This window comes from Petaurus breviceps, unplaced genomic scaffold (genome assembly GCF_028583685.1).
Source record: "Petaurus breviceps papuanus isolate PSGF00001 unplaced genomic scaffold, PetGlider_PUasm1.0 207, whole genome shotgun sequence".
NCBI classification, from domain to species: Eukaryota; Metazoa; Chordata; class Mammalia; order Diprotodontia; family Petauridae; genus Petaurus; species Petaurus breviceps.
In genome coordinates, this window is record NW_027185850.1 from 13,635,457 (window position 1) to 13,662,022 (window position 26,566).

Sequence of the window (26,566 nt, forward strand, 5' to 3'; positions counted from 1 at the left end):
TGTGTACAGTCGTGTCTGACACTCTATGACACCATTGGGGGTTTTCTTGGCAAAGATACTGGAGTAATTGCCATTCTCTTCTCCAACTCATTTTACAGATAAGGAAACGGAGGCAAATAAGGTTAAATGACTTGCCCAGAAAGATGAATCTTCCTGACTTCAGCCCAGGCGCTCTATTCACTATTCCACAAACCTACCACCTCCCCCATTATACATAATCATGGTGTCATTTCCTGAGGGGTTAATGACAATATTGCTGGCTTCCCCTGTAGCTGGAATATGAAGAACAGGTATTTCCTTTCATGGGAGTCACAGAGTGAATATAGCTGATGGAAAACAATGGCTGTGCAGTCTGGCTTTGGGAAAAGTAGAACCATCAAGTATGAGGCTGGGGGAGACATTCTCCATCAGAAAGCTAGGATGCAGAAATCCAAGCTGACATGAGATGAACCAGCCAATAGAGGGCACTGGAGACTAGTCACAGAGAGGAACAGCTTCTCTTACATCACTTACAGTCTAAACTGGGCTCCTCAAATACATTTCTTTGTGTAAAATGCCTTCCTACGACAAACCCAGACTATATTCATGAATGACAGAGTCTCTGACCTCAGAGAAACAACATGGTAGAGTAGAGAAAGACCTAGAATCTGAGGACCTGGTTGATCCATGTACTAATCTGGTGACTTTGGGCAAATTGATTTGTTGGAAAATGAGCCTGAGATGGGGCCAGGCCAGTGCTTCAGATGAGAAACTAGAATGAAATGAGATTCTTATAGACTGTTTGCCAGATACCTAATCAAAGGAGTCTACTAGTCAGAGCATGGAAAGAATCTCAATGATACCATGTCTAACATCCCCTTAACTGCAGAGAGCTTAGAACTGAAGCCTCTTGAGGTCTCTTGGCCTTTGTACTGGCCATCCCCCATGTTTCCTCATCTGAGTTATGCTCCCTAGGGTCCCATTCTACATGAGACTTGAGCAGAGCTTCTGCCTGCTAATGAGTGCCATTTCCCCAAAAGACTCCTTATTAATTTGTATATTGCCTACATATTTATGTATTCACCCCCCCACCACCACACAACATAACATAAGCTACATGAAAGCAGGGCACACTTCATTTGTCTTTATAGACCCAATACCTAGATATGTATTAAGCACTTGATAAATGTTTATTGATTGATTGATTGATTGGGGTTCCTTCCAGTTCTAAGATTTATGGTATTTTGTGGTGTGATCTTTTTATTTACTGAGACATTCACTCTCCTTTCAGAAAATCTGAAGAAATCTAAATTTGAGGAAATCTTCTTGGATTCTTTTAAATATCAGGCTCCCAAAGTGACTGTTTCTCTACGAGCATCTGAGAAATAGAATTTACATTTCTACAGGACTTTAACATTTAGGAAGTTGTTTTCTCTCAGGTGAGGAGTTAAAATATTACTTTGTTCATTTACATATGAGGAAATAGAGGATTAGAGAAATGAAGTGACTTGGGCAAGGGCACATAACTGGTAAATAGTAGAGCTAGAATTTAAAATTAGGTCACCTGACTAAAAATTGACTTTTCTAGCAAGGTTAACAAATATAGCCCTAATATCTAAATTAGGAAAAGAAAAAGTATAGAAAGAGAACTGCAAACCAATGTCATCAATGCCTATTGATCCAAAAGTTTTAAATAAAGTCCTATCACATAGACTATAGAAATTTATCCAAGAAATTACCCATTATGTACAAGTTAAATTTATTCAACAATGGGAAACAACCAACATAACTAGTCATACTAAAAACAAAAACTTCTAAAATTATGATTATCAACAGATACAGAAAAAGCCTCTAACAAAGTACAATACCTATGTATCATTAAAAAAAAAAGACTACTACAAAGTATAGGTTAGCCTATAGAACCTTTTAAAAAATATCATAAAAATATTTTTCTAAAATCAAAAGCAAGCATCATATGCAATGGAAATACACTAGAAGATTTACCAGTAAATGCAAGAGTAAAGCAAGAGTACCCACTTTCTCCATTATTATTTTTAAAAATTCTAGACATGCTAGCAATATCAATAAGACAAGAGGAAAAAAAAACTTAAATGCATATAGACAAAAGAAAAAATAAAAATATATCTTTTTTCTGATGGCATGATTGTTTACTTAGAAATTCCAAGGAAATTAGCAAAGATACTAATTAAGGCAATAAATGGCTTCAACAAATCTGAAAGCTATACAATAAACCCATAATAACTAATGCCATATCTATCTAATAATAGCAGAATCCAAAAAGTAATAAAAGAAATGAAAATACCATTCAAAGAAAATTAGAGAATGCATAAAATTTGGGGGATCAATCTACCAAAGCTCAGTAAATATCCATATAAATTCCTAAGTGTTCCTAAAATAAATAAAGTACAATTTAGCTGGAAGAATATTCAGTTCTCATGGCTGAGCCATGCCAATACAAAAGTGACAATATTACCAAAATTAGTCTGCAGTTTTAATGCTATGCCAATAAAATTATCAAAGCAATACTTTATAGAACTCAATAAAATGATTACAAAATTCATTTGGAGAAATAAAATGAAAAAAGGTAAAGATGATGGGAAATTGCAGTTCCTGACTCTAAACCATAATATAAAGAAGCAATCATGAAAACAATCTGGTAACGCTTTTAAATTTGAAAAGCAGATCATTAGAACAGACTAGACAAGGGAGAATCACAAGCAATTGTAACTCACCAGACCTGTATTTGGTAAATCATAATGCATATTACTTAGGAAAGAATTATTTGATTTTAAAAACTGCTGGGAAAGCAATCTGACAGAAATTTGGCTTAGACCAATATTATATGCCATATTCCACACTAAGGTCAAAGTAGATACATTACCTTGATATTAAATATTATACTATAAAAAAACAAGACAGGAAGTTTATTTATCTTTCATACATTTTTAACCATACAAGGGACTGAGACAATACAAAGGATAAAAATGACAACTGTGCATGAAACTGAAACATTTCTACAAATATAAAATGAATAAATCTAGGATAAGAAAGGAAAGTGAATAAATGGGGGAAAAAAATCTTTGCATTTAATTTCTCTGGTAAGTGTTTGGCATCCAAGATATATAGTGAATCTGTAGATATCTATGTATATGTACGTATACAAATGCATACATATGTATATGTATATATCAAAAGCTATTGCCCAACATATAGTGGCTAAAGGACATGAACAAGCAGTACTCAAAGAATGGGAGAGTATTAACAACCATATGAAAGGATGCCCCAAATCATTAATAATAAAAGAAATGCAAATCAAAATAATCTCAAATCCAGAAAATTGACAAATAGTCAAAAAAACCCAACTTTAAGCTACAAGGGTCATGTCAGACAGTGATGCAGACACACACTGGGATGCAAAGCATACAAAGTGCGCGAACTGGGGCTGAGTCCAGAGCCAGGAGGAAAGCCAAGGAGCTCCAGTGGGCAGCCTGAGTTAAAGCAAATGTGTAACAACTCCATGGCAGCACCCACCCTGTAACCCCTCCATGAATCACTAATGAGCTGAGATGGGGCAGCAGAGGCAAGAACACCTCACAATGTTCCTTGTGGGGTCTAAGAATGGCTCCCTAAGGCTGCCAACTTCGTGGGAAAACCAAGTGATCAGAAGTTTCGACGTGGCCACGGCTGTCATAATCACCACGTCTGTCTCTCGCCCCTCCCCCCGAACACTGAGTCCTTAATCAGAATCAGATGCTGCTGCATCCTCTGGGAGGTGCCAGGAGGCAGAGCAGGGAAGGAAGAGAGGCAGTGGGCACAATGGGAAGAGAGAGGGGTGTGAGAAAAACATGGGCACTTTCTAAGCAATTAATAAACCGCTGACTGGGCAGCCACTCCCTTTGATCAGACCCTCATCACATCTCACCTGAAATATTACAACAGCCTCTTAAATAACCTGACTTGTCTCTCCCCTCTCCAGTCCAGCGCTCTCCTCTGCTGCCAAAGGGATTTTCCTAGCTCGGCTCTGACTGCACCAGGCCCCTACTCAATAAACTGCAGTGGCTCCCCACTCCTGTGAGGATCAAAGACAGGTTCCTGTCTGAGCTGACCCCTTACCTTGCAGCCTTATTCTCCATCACTCCTCTTCATGGACAAAGGTCTGGCTATAGAGGTCTCCCTACTGGTCCTCATCCACAATAGCCCGTTGCCCATCTCTGTGCCTTGGTCCCCGCTCTTCTCCACACCTGGAGAGCTCTCCCTCTTCGCCTCCACTTCCTCCAAGGCTCAGATCAGATACCACTCTGAGCACACAGCATTCCTGGATTCCTCCCATCAGCCCAATGCACCTCCCTCCCACAAAATTACCTGCCCCTTTAGTCTGTGACCCCCCCCCCAGTAGGGGCTGCCTTTCTTTGTGCCCCCAAACTTGTCCCAGATCCTGGAACACAGGAGGTGTTTAATAAATGCTTTTCAGGATTCCAATTCAAGTCCTCTGACTTCAAATGCAGCTGCACCGGGATGCCTTCCCTCGAGCAATGTCCTTCACCAGACTAGACTGAGATCAAACAACAAAAGGGGTATGAAGCCTTTGGAACCATGGGGTCTAACATCAAGTTAGCTCTTATGCTCATTCCCACAGGAACTAGAAACAAGAGGGGCCTTGGGGATCCCCAGCCCAGCCGCCTCAGAGGCAGAAAGAAGCCAGGGCTGGCAGCCCCCACCTCCTCAGTCACAAAGACCCTAAGTGGCAAAGCTAGAATTTAGACCCAGGCCCCTTACCATCCATCTATCAATCATAAGCATTTATTAGGCTCCAAGTATGTGCCAGGAGAGGCAGGTAGATACATGAAAACTATTTGTGTCTCCCATTTAGGGAAGTCTAGGGAGGGCCCTTCATTTCACCTCTTGTCTGACCATAGCTTTTGTGGTGGTAAAAGATGCTGAAAGTTTTTGTTTTAAACTTAAAATGTTTCAGTTCCCTCCATATATCAGAATGAAAAAAGTTCCAGACCAGGGGTATCAGAGAACTTGGGTATGCGCAATTAAGCCCCAAGTACTTCACTAGACAACTTGATGGGCCTCAGTGTCTTCAGTCATAAAATAGGGACAATAAAATCTACATGATCTCCCTCAGAAGATTCCATAGCTAAAAGCTTTCATTTACTATTGTGCTATAAGAAATGAACAGGCGGACTTCAGAAAAACCTAGAAAGATTTATATGAACTGATGCTGAGTGAAGTGAGCAGAACCAGGAGAACATTGTACATACTAACAGTCATAGTGTGCAATGACTGATTTTGATAGACAGCCCTTCTCAGCAATGCAAGGACCTAAAACATTTCCAAAGGACTCATGATGGAAAATGCCATCCACATCCAGAGAAAGAACTGTGGAGTCTGAATGCAGAGCGAAGCAGACTGTTTTCTTTTTTTGTTTTGTTTCATTTTGGTTTTTTCTTTTTCATGCTTTCTCCCATTCGTTATAATTCTTCTATACAACATGACTAATGTAAAAATATACTTAATAGAAATGTCTAGGTAAAGCTTATATCAGACTGCAGGCTGTCTTGGGGAGGGAGAGGGAAGGGAGAGGGAAGGGGGAAAAATTTAAAATTTATGGAAGTAAATGTTGAAAACTAAAAATAAATTAAATTTTAAAAAAGCTTTCATTCACTATGTGCTTTAAGGCTTCTAAAGGACTAGACATCGATTATTTTATCAGAGATTTATAGCAATTCTGTACATTAGAGGTTAGTATTATTCCCATTTTAAGGATGAGGAAGGAGGCAGAGAAAAAACAAACAGCTTGCCTAAAGTCACAGGGATTGAGACTGTGTCCAGGCTTTCAATGGTATGGGGAATTTCTGGGCAAGGAAACTCCTTCTAGCAACTGGTGGCTGACGGGTGCCCAGAGTCACCCAACCAGTCTGAGCTGGAGGCAGGATTGAACCTTGAGACCACCTCTCTCTCCAGTGTTCCATGCTACTTTCCCATTGAAGTGATTCATGAACAATATGATGCCTTGTAAATGGGAGCAGCTCATCACCAAAAGGTTGGTGGTCTATGTTCCTGATACTGTGTTAAATACTGGAGATAGGAAAAAGGGGTCGGGATGGGGGGAAATCAAGTGACAGCCATTTATTGGCTGTGACACTATACAAACCTCCTCTCCCCCATCATCCCCAGAAGGAACGGAGCTATGGTCTTCATTGGTCAAGCCCAAAGCCCTTTGCCGCCTGACTCAGTGACCTTATCCTGCATTACCCCTTTTCACACACTCTGGTCCAGGCAGCTGGCCTTCTGGATACTCCATACACCTGCTCCACTCCATAGCTTTCCTTCCTCACCTCTGCTATGAGAATTCCTAAGTGATTTCAGAACTTGCCTCAAACACCATCTTCAGGAGTCCTTTCCTGATATCCCAGCTACTAGCACCTGCCCTTCCTCCCCAAACTCCCACGTAATTTTAAAATAAATCTATTTATTTACATCTTTTCTCCCCCCCGTCGCAGGGGAGTCCCCACTCTGTTACACCAGATGGTCCTGTAGGATCATTAATCTAGAGAATGAAAGGCCCTTGGAGGTCACTTAGTCCCATGTTTTCATTTTACAGATGAGGAAACTGAAATTCTGAGACAAAAATCTGACTCATCAAAGAAACAGTGAAGTCCCAGCAGAATTGGGCCACATCCCAAGGCTCAGACCGGTCCAGCGGACTCCCTCCAATAGAGCACACTACCTCCAGAAAAAGGTTCAGGAACTCTTTGTGTCCTGGGTGCCTTGGGCACTCTGGGGAAGCCTAGGATTCCTTCACAAAATTATCTTTGTCAATGAATAAAATAAAATACAGAGGAGACTGAAAGGCAGCTGTCAGAATATTTTTTGTAATTCACTATGGACCCTGGCTCTGCAGAATGGAAGTTCCTTGAGAGAAGGGGCTGTTTCATCGGTGTCTTTGTATCCTTGGAGGAATTTAAATAAAGTAATTTTTAGTTATTTAAATAAAGTCATGGGACTGCGAGCTTCTAGTGGGCAGGGAACATGTTTTCTGCCTTTACACACAGTTATTGTGAACGACTGATCGACATAGATGAAATCACTTCAAGTGTTATTGTCATTTCAAAACTACAGCCCCACATTTTCCAATATTTGAATTGTTTCTAAAATGCAGCTGAAGGAAGGAGTCCAACAGGTGTAGCACACAGGGCATCTGCTGGCTCTCTGTCCTCTGCCATCCTCCCCAGAAGGATCTGGGGACAGCTCAGAGAACACACTGGCCTGAAAGGCCGCCAGTCCCCTCCTGAGAAACTGCCAGCGACCTTGGCAAGCCTTGGCCGCCTGTCTGCTTCTCTTTTCTCCCTTTGGATACAATGGGATTTTCCTCCTAAATTCATATTCTAGAGGAGTCACAAACGTCCCCCCAAGTTCAACAGCAGCCCTGACTTCAGATCTCAGAGGCCTCCTGCTATGCCGAGCTCTCTGCTGGCCCCCCCTCCCGCTAAGGGGAGGCTTTTGATGTGTACTATTGGGACTCCCAGCTGACCCACACAGAGGCCCTTTGATCTCTTAGTAAGTGGCTGCTTGTCTCCTGGTGCCTTTAGTCTGGCTGCAGGGAAGTTTCTGGAAGTCAGTCCTCATCCTGGGGACACACAAACTCCACACACCAGGAGTGTGCTCCCTTCAGTCACCCGGGACTGCCCCACTGAAAAGCCTGCTTTAAGCTATGAGAGAATTTCCCCCGGTAGCCACATTCCATCGACCCCAGGACTACACTATTAAGACTTTTTTTTCTCCCCCAAATGAAGCAGCTTAAAATGATTTAAAGGACATGGAAGGTTCCCATAGAGCAAAAAGGAAGCAAATCCTCTGTGAAAAGAAGTCTTGAGCACAGTTGGTGTCAAAGCTTACAGTACTTTGATGTTTGTGAAAATAAATGTGGATGAGATACGAAGATGGGCAGAAAAACAGCCTTTATCAATACTTCTGGGGTGAAGTGAAGGTTCAGCTCCAGACAAATGCCTTTTAAAAGCATCTCCGTGGCTGACTCAACACAAAGCTATAGGTTACTCTTTGATGAATATGGATGCTGATGTCCTTTCATACTTCAGCAAACTACTGACTGGTCAGCTTTCTGCAGCCATAATCTAATCCCCCTAAGGTGAATCAGGCACCAAAGAGGTGAACTGGAAAGGCAGACCACGGGAAACAGCCCAGGAAGATGCCTTGGGAATCAGAGCAGCAATAGTAAAAACAGTGGATTACAGTGGATACTTTGATGCTTTTACAAACCAAAAACTCTACAAGTATCTGAGACTGTACTCTTTCTTAATCCCTGGGCAAGAGATTGCTGGGGTAAGAAGCAGAGGGGTTGGAGTGGACAGAGGGCTATACAAAGTTAGGAAGATCTGGCCCAAAATCTCACCATTGATAACTATAGACAAAGGTCTCAGCCTGTTTCCTCATCTGTAATTTGGGGGTGGAGGGGGTAGGGAGGTGGAGGGTGTAAGGAGGTGGAGGGTATAGGTAAGTGGAAGAGATGGGGGAATAATAAATTAATATTTGCAGTACCTCCTTAGACAGTTATTGTGATTTAGAAATAAAATGAGGGGTGTCAGGTGCTTTCCAAACCTTAAAGAGACATTTAAATTACCTTTTTAAAAAATTGGGGGGGGGGCGTGGCTAGGTGGCACATGAATAGAGCACTGGCCCTGGAGTCAGAGGGATGTGAGTTCAAATCTGGCCTCATACACTTGACACACTTGGTAGTCATGTGACCTTGGGCAAGTCACATAATCCCAATTACCCTGACCTCCCCCCTCCAAAAACTGGGCTTCCCGAATCTGAGGGAGGCTATCAGCTCTCTATCAGTATCACTATCCTGATCATCAATGGTAGCAGCAACAATGACAATTCAAATGTCAATCCTTGCTTCTAACTCAAATTCATGCAATATTTAGAAAATGCCTTCTATGGGCAAAACATGGAATTAGGTCCCTGCCCTCAAGAAACTTGCAGCCCAGAAGGAAATGAGAACTGGCTGCACCAAATTATTTCTATGAATACCAGGGGGCTGTGTTGTATCGCTTTGGGGTGTTTATTTTAAATCTAGGATAAAATAAAGCCAAACTCACATGGGGCTAAAAGGGACCTCAGAAGCTCTCACATCCAGCCAGTATTTGAAAAAGAATCCATGGAGGACAGCTGAGAAGAGGCCTCTCCATGGCCAGTGATGGAGAGCCCACTACCTTGTGCACCCATTCCAATTTGGGATACTGGAAGTAAGGCTCTTCCCCCTTATAGTCAACCTAAGTCTATCATGCTAAAACTGGTTTATATGAACTGAGTAGAGACCAAACTCCATTAGCTGGGTGTCCAGGGCCTTCCATGATGAGGCTCCATTCTCCCTTTTTTAGCTTTCTCTCCCCTGTATTACATGCAACCTTCCAGCCCACACAAGTCCCACTCCTGGGTCCGCCATTAAAATTCCTACTTAACAATATGGTGCCCAGAATGGAGCACAATGTCAATTAAGGGCTTAGGAGAGTTAATTAACTATCATTCATCTGATAAACTCAAATTCCTTTAGGTTTATTCTCCCACCATTTGCATGCGACAAAGAGGGATGACTGAGAAATACTGAAAAGTGTGGTTAAGGCTGGGGGCTGAATCGAGAGGAGCCTTGGGAACACTCAATCACTCCCCAGTAACTTGGGCCTTTCAGCACTTGGAGAACATGGCATCAAGAAGAGAGAGTCTTTCTTCTGTTGGGTTCCTCCAGTTTATTCTAATTTAGACTCTGGTTATGCACAGCTGCTGGCTTGTTGTCTCCCCCATTATATTGTGAGTTCCTTGGGAGCAGGGACTGTCTTTGTCTTTCTTTGCGTCATATCTTTTAGCACAATGTTTGGAACATAGTAGGTACCTTAAAAATACTAGCTGATTGACTGTTGGATTTGAAATCAGGAAGACCCAGATTCAAATCCTACCTCCAACCCTAGTGATGTCGTTCCTTGGCCAGGGAGTTTCCTCATCTGTAAGATAAGGATAACTGTAACACTTATTTCACTTGACAGGTTCTTGTGAATTAATGTGGATAAATAAAACTAGTGTGCTAAACTGATATTCAAATGCTATTATTGTTATCATCAGCATCATCGGAACTGCTCATTTCAAAGAACAACATGTACAAATGCACCATAGTCCAATGGAAAGAGGGCAGGAGTTCTTAGAGACAGAGGGTCTGTGGTGATATCCTGGCTCTTCCCCAATCACTGCACCACCCTGTGCCTCAGTTTTCTCATCTGTAAAATGAAGGGGTTGGACTTGCTTGCATGTCAAACCCTTTCCAGCTCCAAATCTATGATCCTAGGATTTTATGACATGCTTCTACTGAGGTATTTATCATCAAAGCTAATGATTAAAATAACAAATCTAACCTACATCAGTGGATAATGGTAACAAACAAAGTCTACATTTGGAACCTAGCAGTTAAGCTGAAAGCTTTCCTATATTTTTATACACACACACACACAAGATTTATTTTATCTTGATTGACCCTAAGCTCCTTATGGGGAGTGACTATTTCATTTTTGTCTTTATCTTTACTAGAATGATTGGTAAATAGTAGGGACTTAATAAATGCTTTTGCTTAACTGATTTATGAATAACTCTGGTCAGCAATTACATGAGCATTACATTTTGAAGAGAAGTAGAAAGAAACAAGTCAGGGGTTCCCTAACAGTTCTTTCGGGTCAGAGACATAACACAAACAACATTATCACCTTCACTAAATTCTTATTGTCATGCTTAATTGTGGCATTAAGACTTGGAAAATGGACCATGAGCTCTGGCCCCACCCAGTTGGAAAGAATTTGCAAGTAGGGCTGGGGGTAGAATATTTATCTCCTCTGATAACCAGTCAAGATAAAGTGGGGAAGGCAGACCACCAGATTGGCCATGGAGTCATGAATATTTTGGCCATAAGTCTCATATATTCTACTAAATAGCAGAAGAAATGAGTTGTACATCAATAAGACAGCAAAGAAATTCTAAGTTATTGAAATATTATATACATAGTTGACAATGAATGACTATTTGCTATGTTGAAATCAAATGCCATCCACTGCACAGAGCAGAAGCCACTGGAGTAGGGCATTCATGTGAATTCACAGAAAACTGCAAAATAAAATTAGAAAGTATTTATGACTCATAATATTTTTTACTTCAAGGATTAGTCTCTCTATGTGACTGTGGATGACAAGTCATTTAATTTCTCTGAGATTCCATTTCCTAATCTATACAAGGAGGCCTCTGAGGTCACTCCTCGTCCTTAATCTATGATCTTCTAATTCTTCTGCCACAGACACAGACAGAGATCATAAAACCTCATTGGCCATCTACTCCAAGCCTTCCATTTAAAGATGAAGAATAGGAGGTCTGGAGAGGTCACAGTACATGCCCAAAGTCTTGCTGCTTCATCAGGGTAGAGTTCCTGCAACCGAGATGTCCAACCATCCCTAGAGTCAACCTGATCATGGGTAGGAATCTTTCTGACCTGTTGGATAAAATGATACATAATTCTATAATTCACCCTAGGAAGAACTATAGTGAACCCAATTAATCATCCTCGGAGCTTTCAAGCCAAATAAAGCACAGTCACAATGGTAGCATCACCCACTACAAGACGTGAATCACCCAACAGCATTTGCAGAAGCACAAAGTCTTTTAACTTTGAGGGAAATATCGTGGAATGAAATCAGTTCAACCTCCATTATCAAAGTACAAGAAGACCTTCACCAAGCCCTCCTGATAGAAAATAGAGGAGGAAGTAGGGCTGACTAAGTCACTCCATCTGAGATAACAGAATCCATCCGACTTTATTATCTCTGTTTCTACAACTTGGTTGTTTGATTGAAAAAATAGACTCAGGACATTCTCAGAAAACACACATTGTTAAGAGATTCAATCAATCAATTGTAGAAGCATTTATTAGGCCCCTTTTGTGAGCAAGGTAAATGGGAGGCTTTGGGGAATACAATGCCACAAGGAAACCAGCTTCTCTCCTCAAAAGATCAATAACAATGACAGCATTGATATAATGCTTTAAAGATTGCACAGGGCTTTAAAAATACTACCTAACTTTGTCCTAACCACAACCCTGGCAGGTAGGAGCTATTATCCCTGTTTTACAGACAAGTTAAACTGAGGCAGAGTGAGCTTAAATAACATAGCTACTTAGTGTCAAAGGCTAGATTTGAATTTGGGTCTTCCTGACTCTGCATTCTGCCACCTAGCTGCATTCTATTTGAGAGCACAAGGAAAGAGAATGAAATGCACACAGATGAAATCAACACAAGATCATTAGGTCACGGGAACAGAGATTTGGAGCAGCAAAGGGGTTCTAAGCCATCTAATCCTAGCTCTTCGTTTTAGATTTGGAAATTGATGCTAAGACATTTAAAGTCCCTGACCCAATGCCACACAGCAAGTAGGAGCAAGGGTCCTCGGAATCTAAATACACCACAGTGTCCACACTTGCAAGCTACCTCCCAAGGAGCATGTGAACAGAGGGAAATAAAGAACTATTTCTTACTGTTTCTCAGTATTGCAGGACCACAGATAGACAGCTTGAAGGAGGGCATGTAGCCTAAATCATTTGCGGAGAAATAAAGCCAGTTCCCCAGTATTGCACAGCTCAGAAATGTCTGAGGCAGGATTCAAACCTTGATCTTACTCATTTTAAATCTAAAACTCTTATCAACTATGCCATGCTATTGGAAATTACAAATTTAAATTATAGATTTTTAAAAAGCACTGCAAAGAAAAGAATCATGGATCTGGAATCATGAGGATGAGATAAAGATCCTTGCTTTTTCATGAACTTTGTAACCACGAACATGTCACAAGCTTTCTGAGCCTCAATTACTTCAGGAGATGGATAGCTACAATTATTGTGCCCATTTTACAGATGAGCAAACTAAGGCAGAAAAAAATTAGGTGGCAGTAAGTGCTTGAGGCAGACTTTGAACTCGTCTTCCTGACTCTACATCCAATATACTGTCCCCTACAGCGCCTAACTCAGTACAAATTTGAGTTACTTATGAATTAATTACACAAATAATAATCCTCCTCTGATGTCTCATCATGGCACTGGTATGACCTTGGGTTCCTGCAGGCCAAAACTAGGAGGGAACAGGGTCAGGGAGGTCCTACAAACCTGGAAAGGAGTTAAATGTGGGCCAGACAATGGTGTTGTCTCTGGCCAATTTTAGGGAGGAATCTTACCAGAGCCTTAGCTAAATTAGGCAGGGGTGGGGCATGGGGTACATAATGTCCTCCACTAAGCAGATACACTAGAGTTAAATTTTCAGGGTCAAAAAAGGGAAAAATACCCAGGGGTCTGCTGGGCCCATTTCCACTGTTATGTTTTGAACTGAAAATTATCTGATGCCTAGGGCCAAAGTCCAGTATTGCTCAAACATTGAATATAAGTAAGGACAAATGATTCATTAACTTGGGATGCTTCTTTTCCTGAATGTTTGTTTCTGAAACCATCAATACTAGCTCTTTGGCAATACCACAAGCACACAGTACTAATTATTCTTTAGAAATACCTAAATTTTATTGCATCAGTGGAGAGCGAGAATAATGTCTAAGGACTCAGGTCTTTGGCTATGGATTGGGAGGAATCCCAAATAAGGGCTGACATAGAAGAGACCAATAGGGAGCCACCCACCCTAACCACCCACCCAAATACTTATGGAATGTATTCATCCATCTATCCATTCATTTATTCCGCATGCAACAGATCTTACTAGAATTGGGGGAGATCACAAAGAAGTAATGACGGAAGAAAGGATTCCTAATAACACTGTCGCATAAAGAGTAATAAGAAAGCTACTGATGAGAAACTGGGGAAATTGAGGTGTCTCAGATCTGAGAAGGGGGGGGGGGAGGAAAGAATCAGGAGGAAAGGGCCAAGAGGAGAGGGGGAGGCTAGATGAAGAAAGAGCCGGGAAAACAAAGGGGGAAAGGGATGAGAGGAAGGGGAAAGAAGAGAGGAAAGGAAAGGAGATGGTGCAGAAAAGGCGAGTTGGGAGAGATGAATGTTAAAAGTAGGGATCGTTTCATTCTTTTCATGTATCCCCAGTACTGCAGATATTAATATGTATCTGTGGATTCATTGATGAACCTTAAAACTGTCAGAATTGTAACCAGCAATACTGGAACGCAGGGAAGGCACAAAAAGACCCAAGTTTAAGTGGCACCACATGGTGCCTCTGCTGAAGTTTCTTTTACTTCTCATGGGGCATTTAAGGCCTTTTAAAATCTAGGACCAATCTGCCTACATTTACTTGAGCTTCCTCCCTCTACAATTCTGCCAAACTGTCTAACATAGTCTCTGCCAGTATTTCATCTCCTATCTCTGTTTCTTCACTGATTGCTCCTCAAGCCAAAAATGCCCTCCCTCCTCACCTCAGCCTCAAAGAATCCCAAGCTTTCTTCAAAGCTCAGCTGAACCATCACTTCCGGCAGCAGCCTCTTAGACTCCACAGCCAAGACCAACAGAAAGTAAGCACCCTGAGGGCAAGCATCTGCTATATTTTCCATTTGTAATCTCCCAGCCTTTCAGTGCCAAGAGCCTAGTAGGGGACTAATGAATGCCAGTTAAATGTAGAGTGAGTAAAGCAACAGAAAGGAGTCCATCAGATCTGAAGATAAATTATATAAGTCCCCTAGAGGAATCGGCCTCAGGCAAAGTTCTCAGGGAACAAGACTCCAGAGGGAAGGGACTCTGGGAGCCGTGGAGGGGGAGAGGACAGGAAGAGATGGACTATCCAACACCATTCCAAGCCTCCAAATAGCATTGCACCCTTATGAGGGAGGTCACTTAGGGAAGGAAAAGGGGGAGCCTTGGGGAGAAGCAGGCTGAAGGGAGAAAAGGTCTTTCCTGATAGCTTGTTATTTAAATGAATTATTCTTGCTAAAGGCTAATTATTCTTGCCGAAGGGTTAATTGTGGTCTAAATAACTAAACAGACAATTCATAAATTAGGTAGCCATGCTTATTTTTCCCAACTGCCTCATTTTCATAGAGTCAGTGAATAGCAGGATGGCCTTGAAGCCAAGAAGGCAAGGGTTCATGTCGGACTGGACCACTGGCTGTGTGATGCTGGGCAAGTCACTGACTCTGCCTGGGGTGGAAGCAACTCTAGCAATTTCACATCACAAAGAAGGTGCCAGCCTCCACGAGCAAAGCAAGTTTCCTCATCTGGAAGTCTGTACTCTGAAATAAGATACTTATCCTTCATTACTTAATAGTGCTTATTAACAATGAAGATATGTTTGAAATTTCACCTGGGTTCAGGTGTTTTTCTGCAACATCGATAACAAAAACTATAATTAAGGCAAAGGAATTTCTTCCTTGAACAAATGACTGTTGTCAATTGTATGAGCACAGGCAGAAGCCAGCTAGAAAAAAAAAATGTCATCAACTTTATATTAAGTAACAATTTTGTCTTTAGCAGTTATAAAAATGTCACAGATAATATCAATGCATTAATGGCTACTGGAAGCTTCAGGATTTTTATGAGGATGACACTCAGAGAAATTCCAAAGGCAGAGAAACGTGCCTAGTGCCTGCACCAGCCCAGACTGCCCATTCACACAGGAACAGCATCGCCGGGAGATTTCGGATATTCTTGTTTATAAAAACTACGAGTCTAAGAGAGCCACAAGCAAACGACAGACACTAGTCTGAGGCTGGGTACCGGCTACAATGTTACAAGTGCAATAACAAATCGTGTTTATATGATGCTTTAAGAACTGCCAAGTGTTCCACACACATTGCATCCTTTGATCATCGCTACAAAATTCTCCCTGCTCTTGTCCCCCCACCTCTCGGCTGCCAAGTGATTTTCTTAAGGCACAGATCTGACCACATCAGCCCATCATAGCGTATTCCAGTGGCTCCCCATGGATTGTTTTGAAATCAAAGCTCTTCATGACCTGCTCCTGATCCAACCTTTCTAATCTTCCTGCGCCTTACACCCTACTCTGTAATCCTGGGACCTTAGCCTCCTGGCTGCTCCTCACACAAGACCTTCCATCATCCAATGCTGGATGGTTCACTCATTTTCTCCCCATGCCCAGAGGACTCTCCCTCATCTCCCTTAGCTTGCTGACCTACCTGACTTCCTTCAAGTCCAGTTAAAACCCCTTCATTCTCTTCTCTTCTTCAGTCGATTATTTCCAATTTCACCTGTCTATAGCTTGTCTGTAGATAGGTGTCTGTGAGTTGTCTCCCCATTAGACTGTGAGCTCCTTGAGGGCAGGGGTCTTTTTTTTTTTATCTCTAGTGCCTAGTAAATGTTTTCTGACCAATCAACTACAACTCTCTGAGGAAGGTGGTGTGATTATCATCCCCACTTCTCAGAGATCGTAAGTGACTTGTCCAAGGTCACACACCAATGAAGTATCTGAGGAAGGATTTGAAATCAGGTCTTCCTATCCCCAAGTCCAGTGCTCTAGCCATTAGATGGTCTGACTAATATAAAAGGTTATTTGTTCTTCTAAGAGCATAAGATCATAGGATTTAGCACTAGAATGGACCACAAAGAATAGCATTCCCCACCATTTTACTATTAAGTAAACTGAGGCCTTGACAGATTAAAGGCTTACCCAATGTCATATAGGAGGAAAGTGATAGATGGGACTCCAAGTCAGGAATCTACCTGCAAAAAGCCATGTGCTGGCAACCATGACCTGCCAGCACAGTCCAGGAGGCTCAGCCATCCTCACAAATGTTCGGCCCAATTCAACTAAGTCAATCTATTGTGGTCCAGAAGGAACAGAAATAGTTACCCCCACTTCTAATGAAAACATACAGGACTGGAGTCCCCATCTAGCAGTCCACACCCAAGGATACTTTTCTGCAGATTTGCTTATCACAGTGCTTAAATGAACAGCAAAACCGCCATAATCACTGCAATGCAGTATTGTCTGGGTTTAGGTCTGACCTTTCAAATGAGACTTCTGTAAAGTAGAAAATAGGTAAGCATACACTGGCAGGTCACAGGCACCATAGGTGGCCCTCAGATTTGATCCTGGAAAGACCTGAGAAGGGCAAGGGTCAGTTCATTTCATGAACACCCTCAGCAAGCAGCCCACGAGAGCAGGCAGCCCAGACACAGAGGGAATGCAGAGTCCACAGATGATTCACATGCAATCCATTCTGACTGCTATTTCCTTAAATAATTTTAACATTTAATTTCACTAACAGCTGACAAACAGCAAATCCGAGGAGTTCAGAGGAATACAGGCAAACCTGTGCAAATGGAAGCAATGTGGAGTGAGGAGGCTGAAGGTCAGAATTCATTATTGTTCCTTTAGCACCAAGAGAAGGTGCACAGCAACTCCAGAATAAATGAAAGCAAAAAACTTAATAACACACCACCTTACAGTGTTTGTATTGATCATTCCTGGTCCCAGACAGAAGATAACAAAATCTCTTAGCAGAAAGGAGAATGCACCAGCAGATGGACTCACCTAACTGGCTGTGTTTTCTGCTAATTGTTTTTCTTTATTAGAAAAGAGAGTTCAATGCTCAGGGGAGAAAAAGATCTATAAACATGGAAATAACTAGGATATAAAAACAAAAGGCACAGACGTTAGGTGGCGCCATAGGGCATAGGGCGCCAAGCCTGGAGTCGGACTCCTCTTCCCGAGTTCAAAGGTGGCCTCAGACATTTACCAGCTTTGTGACCCTGAGCAAGTCACTTAACTCTGTTTGCTTCAGATTCCCCAACTGTAAAATGAGCTGGAGAAGAAAATGGCAAACCACTGCAGTGTCTTTGCCAAGAAAAGCCCAAATGGGGTCACAGAGTCAGACATGACTAAGAATAACAGAAAACAAAAATAAAAAGCACAAATCAAACATATTTTCAAATATTAATAACTTGGACTTCCATAATGTTTACAAACCATTATCGTCTTAAATTTTCTGTGAATTGAGCAATGCAAGTATTAGTACATTACCTCACTTTGGGGGATGAGAAAGAAAAGAAGTTGAGTCACCTTGTCAGGGCCAGAAGATGCCCATATTCTCAGGGCCCCAAGGCCAAGCAAGGAAGGAGGCAAGACCTCACTGTCCAACCCCAAGGCACATGGCCTGAACTTCCTCTACACCAGGTTATTGTTCCAACCTCCCTTTCTCCACATACTAGCTCCTATACAGTATCCTCCGGGGTTCTTTAAAGCATAACACACCAGCAAAGCATCCTGAAGAATATATGGCCAGAGGTTTCTAGTCTTACAGTATTTCCTATGTGCAATGAGAATAGGCCAGGGGAGTTCTTAATATTTTTATATGTCATTGAGCCCATTGGCAGTCTGCTGAAACCTAAGGACCCAGGATCGTGTTTGTAAATGCATAAAATAAAATACAAGTTACCAAGGATTACAAATGTATTTTAGAAACAAGTTCACAGACCCCTTAAAATCATTCCACGGATTCCTTGGGGGGCCCCAGGTGAAGCACCCCTAGACTAGACCCAATTTTTAGCTGAGCTTTTTGAGCCAGTTCTTGCTAGTTTAGTGATGAAAGAAACCACAGTGAAAAAAATGGGGTTCATGAAAATGTACTGTTGTCATTTTTCAGCTGTTTAGTTGTGTCTGACTTTTTGTGAGCCCATGGACCATCGCATGCCAGGCCCTTCTATCCTCTACTATCTCCTGAAGTCTGTCCAAGCTTATGGTCATTGCTTCCATGGCACTATCCATCTGTCTCATCTTCTGCCACTCCCTTCTTCAATCTTTCCCAACATTGGAAGCATTTCCAATGAGTCCCAACTTCTCATTATGTGGCCAAAGTATTTAAGTTTTATTATTATTATTTTGCTTTTTGGAAGGAGGAAGGGAGGGCAATTGGGATTAAGTGATTTGCCCAAGGTCACATGGCTAGTAAATGTTAAGTGTCTGAGGCTGGATTTGAACTCAGGTCCTCCTGACTCCAGGGCTGGTGCTCTATTCACTGTGCCACCTAGCTGCCCCTAGGCTTCATTATTAAAATCAATATCCCCAAATGCTAATTCCTCTAATACCTTACTGTAGCAGCAAGCACCCCAAGCGTCCTCAGGGTTTGCAGCTACCACAGGTTCTTGGATCTGCTTTGTTAAAGGAAAGCAACTCAAAATGGGTTAACAAGCTTACTTTAATCAGTCAGACATATATCGTTTACCTTGTTCAGGAGAAAAGGTCAGCACCCTGAACCTCAAAGTATACAGGCATAATTATCAAGACAGAAACATCAAGTAGACAGATTTCCAAACTGTCCAACCATTACATCCATACCCAGTCAACATCTGGGTTTCCACATTCTGGGTTTTTCAAAGCCAGGGGACTCTCAACAACGGCTTCCCAGAATTCAGATCAAATCACAGAACACTTCTCAAAGTGAGTCCCAAAACAAAGCTACACATCAGGGCTTATATAGCCTTCTCCTGACTCAGAGAATGTAACAACCTTATTGACCCACTGGCCAATCAAAAAGTATCTACTGAAAAACAAGCCTCCCTTCCCAGGCTTCTGGTGCACTTTAGCCTAGGGGCAGGGAAGATCTTTAAAATTTACATTCCCATTACACTTACCCATGTACCTAAATACCCCCTTTGTGTTGCCAAGCTTTTTCAACAACATCGCTCTTACTGAGCCTCAGATGATGGTGAGAAGCTGCTTTCATGGAATCCCATAGGTAAATAGTAAAAACAGAGATAAGATGAGCTCCAGGGCAGGAAATGGCCTTCATGGCTCTGTTTGAAACCTTCACCTAGCCTGGCAAAAGTTATTTCCCCTCATTAGTGTTTATTGCCTAATTACAGCAAGTGATAACCTAACCAATTAATTAACTTGCCCAACACCAAACTTTAAATTGAGATACCCTGTCATCTAAATGTCACAGGAGGTGACAGTGACACACGTTTTACTGATAAACAACCAAAACGTGATGTACACACCACAGAGGGAGTTTCAGAGTCGGGGAGAGGCAAATGATCTGAGTCCTTAGAACTAAAGAGCAAGTTTCTAATAAGGGTATTCAAAAATAATTTTCGAGTAATGCTCCATTGCAAAGAAATATTCTACTCCCTTTTAAAATAAAATTAGAAAATTTGCAGAGAAATGAATGCCTATGTACCAACAGTGACAGGAAAGAGAGAAAGTTAAGACAAAGAAGCTTTTATAGAAAAGCAAGAAATTCTGGATTCAAAAGTCACTGGATACTGCAGAGGACATCTCCAAAAAAGTTTTGGGTCCCCTTCCTTCAGTAGGCCATAGCTCCACCATAAAAATGCATCTCGATTTTATACAGACGTGTGTGTGTAAGTACATGGTACTTTTCACAACAGAACGTAACTTCTTCAAGATCAGAGACTGCTTCGTTTTGTCTTTAGCACCTTGGACAACGCCTGACATATAGTAGGAGCTTAATAAATAATTACTATTCGGAAAAGAGAGCTCAACTTGCATAAAAGATTTTGCACCTCACCATTAATTTTGAAAAGAGTCCTCTCCTGATCCCCTGACCCAGAGGTTATAACTCTTTCCCTGTTGAAATTACTGTGTGTGTATGTATATGTGTGTGGTGTGCACACATATGCCTATGTACACACACAAATAAATATGCACATAAATACATATAATCATATATATATATATATATATATAAAATCTCTGAGGAAAAGGCATATGCTGTTATGGTGTGTACAGGTGTCTGTGTGTGTATATGCATGCCTATTGGTAAAATTGGGTCAGTAATATGAGTTTGGTATACCATATAACATATAGTGAGTTTGAATCCTGCCTTGGAAATTTATTTGTTTGACACTGGATAAATCCCAACCTTTCTCAGCCTCGGTTTCCACATCAGAAAAATGGGGCACCAACCTCATAGGACTATGGTACAGTTCAATAGGGACAGTACTTTGCTGTCAAAATGATAGTTGTTACTGTGGCCGTTGGACTTATTATTCACTTAACTGTTTACACATCATATCCCCTTGGAAGAACGTAAACTTGAGAGCAGAAGTCGGTTGGTGCTTCCCTTTGCCAAGGACAGTGCCCATCACACAGGTTACATTAATTAAATGGAAGCTTAATTCATCCTTTTAGAAGTGAATAAACCTGTAACAAACTGCCATATTCAGGGACAGGAGTTTTTAATTAAACAATTTTGCCAGAGACGTGGGGCCTCTCTCCACAAATGGACCTTGCTCTACCAAAAAACCTAAACTACCTAAGCCTCTCCTGGCCTTGGAAAGGGACCACACTAAGATCAGTTTCAGCTTTCTGTCCTGTTAATGACCAACAACATCATCAGGGCTCTGGGTTATTCTTCTGAGCTGTGATTCTTATACTGGGACATTGGCTGCAAAGGAAGATGAGAAAGGGGGTCGGGATGGCTCTTGGCAGAGTCCAATCATGATGGAATGGAATCAAGGAATAAAAATATGGGTTCACTCACCCCTTGAGTTCTCTTTTTTTTTGGGGGGGGGGAGACTGAATCTGTGATTTCATCGATGGGAAACTCCCTTCACCAATGCAGCTCGGTAGCTCCTCTGTAACTTGCAGTCTTGCAGAGTTGCCTAGAGCATGGAGAAGTAAAGGGACTTGCCCAGGGTCACATAGCCAATATCTGTCAGACACAAGATTTGAACCCAGATCTTGCTGGCTCATGTTACCTCTAGAGATCTAATTAGTGTGAAGCAATTCTGAAAACTCAAAAATTGAGATTAGACTAAAGTGAAGTAATTATGAAAAGCAATCATTAATTTGGATCAACAACTCAAAAGCCAATCTGCCTAACAACCCTGTGAAAAAATATTCCAATGGCTGAGAGGGGCAGCTGTCAATGCCAGCTAACATGCCAGCAAAAATGACTAAGAATCTATTTTTGGTTGTCTTAAATTGCACCGGCAAAATTTGGGATTTTATGTTCTTACATAATGTTCTCAAAGTATTTGTCTTTTCATCTGTTCCTCATTGTCTTCTTCTATGAGGAAAGAATTGATTTTTACATCAGTAGGCATTTTATGTGCTTAGAAAGGGAGTACATTTTGCTTTATTAAACCACAGCGAGCTAAGGCTGCACTAGCATATTAAAATATGCACATTATAGAAAAAAAGCATTCTTGCCAAGAGTTTTAATTCCCTGTGATAATCAAACACAGATATTTAAACAGAGCCCATTGACTGGTAAAATTCAAGAGGCATCTTACCAAGATCTTTCTCATTCTTTCCAAATGCAACCATGCCTTCAATTCTCTAAATACTACCAGACTATATTCTGCATCATCTTTCACATAACACACCAACCTAAATAAGCTAGAGGAGTGAAATAAGGTATTTACAGAGGCACACACACACACACACACACACACACACACACACACCCTTAATTATGGCGTGTTCTTTGGGTTCCACAACAGAAATAAAGTCTTCATCCATGCTAAGAAAAACAAACTCTATTCTAACATGTTGGGATTATCATTTTGCTTGGTTCTCAAAATTGGGACACTGACTTACTGAGGAGATCAAGTATTTTCCGGCTCAGGTGGATTTTAAGCTTGATTAGTTTACAAAAGTTGTTTCCACTAAAATGGTCATACGCCAGGTCTATGTCTATTCCTTTATTCATTTCCCGTTTGTGAAGACTAATAGCTTATTTGAAGAGGTGTTTGGAGTGTAGAACAGAAGACATGGACATGGAGCTGTCTTTAAATATTTTAAAAGCTGCCTTGTAGAAGATGGCAGATTTCTGTTGAGCACAACAGAAAAATGCAGGGTAGACAGAAGGGTTTGCAAAGAAATAAATTAAGGCTTCGTGGAAGGAAAGGCATCCTAAAGAATTGATGCTGTCCTTTACTGGAATAGGTTGCCTTGTGATTCAGTGGGTTCTATTGACTGCAAGTCTGTGAAGAAAGTCGACTCCTTCCCCCAGTTGCAAATGTCCTCCTTTAACCACACAGCATTCATCTACAGGATAAATCTCCAAATCTCTACAGAAAAATTCTCCTGGAGGTGATAGGGAGACACTGAAGTTGGAAGCAATGGGGGCTGTGATCAGTTGGATTTGTTCTATCTGCTTCTAGGATCTCATTCTCCACTTTATCCTTTCCTCCAATTGGGTAGATTCAGGATCTTAACTTCAGCAAACTTCAGCAAACAGTGCCAGACAGCAGATTTGAAAATGAGATCTACAACAACAGCCAATCGTGTTGTCTTTTTCACCACACATTTCTTATTTTGTGCCTTCCGGAGTAAGCCACGATCATTATTTTCTAATTCCTTTTGGGAGCAAAGCGCTGAGTACACTGACATCAGCTTTTTAGGGGCTCCATAGCTTTTGCTCCTGTTCTGATTCCTCATATGTTGAGCCACAAAGCTTACTAAGTGTCACGCACTGAGGTTAAAAGGAAAGAAATATACTCAAAGAAGCCTAAGTCCCTCCCAACTCCAGTCCATCCCAGTGCCCAGGGCTGACCATGTCACCCCCATACACACTTAGTAAACAGTAGCCCCCTATTTCCCACAGGATCAAATATAAACTCCTCTATTTGGCTTCTAAAGCCCTTTAGACTCTAGCTCCTTCCTATCATTCCAGCATTCTTTCTCTTGAACAGCTTTCACATGCTCTCCAAGGTAATGACGCAGGCTTTCCAGGCCCTCCTAACATAAGCCTTTTCATCTTCGGACTGTGCCTATTCGCTGGCTGGACCCCCCAAGCCTGGAATGCTCTTGCTCTGCGCCTCCATTCCCGGCTTCCTTCAAGACTTAGCAGAAAGCCCACCTTCTGCAGGCTGTCCATCACCAGTATTGCCTCCCATCTACCCTATCTTCCCTATAAAGTTATTTAAATGTTGTCTGCCACTTTAGAATATGAGAAAAGGGGCCGGGGTTTTGTCTTTCTGTGCCTCTTACTTGCTTCACACTTCTTAAGTGATTAACATATGCTTTGTTGACTGACTGATAGAAAACCATCCCTAACCACCAAAGAGTTTACTTCTACTGGTACATGCTGATTTAAATCGGAAAACAAAATATAATAAATATTGGTTCCTACCTCATGAAAGGAGTCAGTCACATGTTAGAAGGAAGCTCAACAAAGAATACCTTGGAAATTTATCATCTCCCTGGAATCTACTATAAAACTTTGCCACTTTGCATCTATTGGGTTTTCCGAAAGCTTATCTGTATTAACAAAAAGTGTTAACAATCATGGAATCCCATGTCCTTCCAAGTAAAAACTAAGGAGACCTGAGTTGTCCTAGTGAAATTTCAGTCCAAATGCCTTCCACTGTGTATAGAAGATACCATAGATATACAATGTCATTTCACCAAACTTGAGTTCAGAAAACGCAGAAAACACATTGGTAAAAGAATCTCCCTAATCTCTCAGTAAGGACCTAAGAGATTTTCTCTATCAGCAAGTTATATGTGATTGTGTATGAATGTGAGTGTATTTGTACTTGTGTGTGTGTGTGTGTGTGTGTGTAGACTATTAGATGATGAGTCAGTATTTATGGCAACTTGCTTTTCTTGGTTAATATAGCTGAATGCTTGATCAATAGCTACATCGAATAAAGATCTATTCAGTGACAAAAAATAGTCAAAAAAATAGAATAGAGATAATGACCTGATAGTCCAAAATGCTGAATCCCAAGCCATCGACACCTTTAATTAACTCAATTTTCTTCACCTCAGTCGACCAGAGGGCCAACTCCCCGTCATCTTCATCATCAATAGCGTGAACTTCTTCATTGGGGTCAATCTGAAACACAAAATCAGCAAACTTCAGACCCACTCCTTTCAGGTCTTAAAAGACGACGAGTCGGGGCAGCTAGGTGGCACAGTGAGTAAGAGTGCTGGCCCTAGAGTTGGGAGGACCCAGGATCGCTTCTGGCCTCAGATACTTAACACCCATACAAAAAAACTGGCCATGTAACCTTGGGCAAGTTACTTAACCCTAACTGCTTAAAAAAAAAAGAGTTATTCAGTATCAGAGACCTTGGAATGCTGGCAAACAGTGAATGGTAGGATAACAAAGTTGATGGAGGAGCACTGGACTTAGAGCCAGGAAGATCTGAGTTCAAATGCAGATGCTGCCTCAGACCGAATGAGGTCCATGACCCTGGGCAAAGCATTCCATGTCTCTCAGACTCAGCTTCCTCATCTGTCAAACTAAGGTCATCCGAGCTTAAGGTCATTATGAAGACCAAAGGAGATCCTGCAAATCAAGTGCTTTGCATACCTTATTATAATATTATGTAATTAGGAGGTATTTTTAATTATTCTGCAGTCTCACAGCTTCCTTGGACATTCTTTAGGAACTTAAAAAAGACTTTTTAAAAAAAACATACTACAACCCAATCCGAAAAGTCAAATCGACATGAAAATGCAAGCATTTTGGACACATCTTCTTGATCTAGAGTCTTGTATGGTGAGTGTCTTTATCAAAGGAGCAACACTGACCTCCTGTCCTTCCAAGAGCTCTGCCATCCCATCAGAAGCATAAAAAGAAAAATAAGCATTTAAGTCATGTCTTTAGATGGAAGATCAGAAAAGATGAATAATGTAGCATCCCCAGAATTCTTAATCATTACATCAAACTACAGAGAAACAACTGCTGGGATATCACTGTTGGGCTGACCTCCACCCTCCCTGGCCCTTCTTCTCTCTTTTTTCATTATCTCGTTCTCATGAATACACAGCTAAGATGAACTGACTTTTGAGAAAACTTGGCCAGCATGAGAAACAACAAATTGAATTACAATGAACTGAGCTATAATGAGCTGTATCAAACACTCAGTTGTGGAAAAATGATCTGGAAATGGCTCCCTTCTATTCACAGAAAGGTGGGAACTCCAGGTGTGGAACGTGCTATATTTCCTTGGATTCAGGAATTAAGTTCTTTTACTTGAAAGTTCTTGGGATTTGTTTTATTTTCTTTTTTACAAAGAAAAATACAAGGGGCAGTGGGTTTAAAGGAGGCCTGCTTTGTCTTGTTAAACATAATGTAGTTATTAAAACCAAACAGCAACAATAAAACTGTTTTGAAAACTGGGGTAGAGTTTTCATTAATGGCATAAAAATGCATCTTCTCTGAAAAGATAAATGGAAGAAAAAGTGAGGGGAAAAAAATAATTCAAGGGAAGAAGGGGAAAAAAACTGTCATCAAAACCCAAATGAATCACCTGAGAAGCCAGATATGTCCGGACAGAGAAAGTATATACCCAGATAGATGTTGGAGGTCAACGCTCAGCCCAGGGCAGGGGCAAGCAGGACCAGTCACCCCTATTCTAGCTTCTAAAAATTATTAAAAAGGCAGGAACTCAAGGAAACATTGTGGAACTTAAATCTTGCTATGAGAATAGAAGTTTTGCAAACAAATCCTTCCTTCAATTTCATACCAGTAGCTAAAACTGAGCAGATTCCAAAGGAAATGATCCTATCCTCCCCTAACAGAGGGAAAGTGGAAGGGCTGCCTGACATGATGGATGTGCTCTGGAAGGCAGATA

General features: G+C 41.4%; 1 protein-coding gene across 1 annotated transcript in view; it reads right to left on the minus strand.

Moving 5' to 3' along the window:
* Positions 1–26,566, minus strand: part of LOC138164910 (inaD-like protein) — a 337,451-nt gene that overhangs the window by 229,407 nt on the left and 81,478 nt on the right. Inside the window, exon 17 of the mRNA XM_069092869.1 lies at positions 24,685–24,819. Coding sequence (XP_068948970.1) covers positions 24,685–24,819 — 135 coding nt within the window. The remainder of the gene's footprint in view (positions 1–24,684; positions 24,820–26,566) is intronic.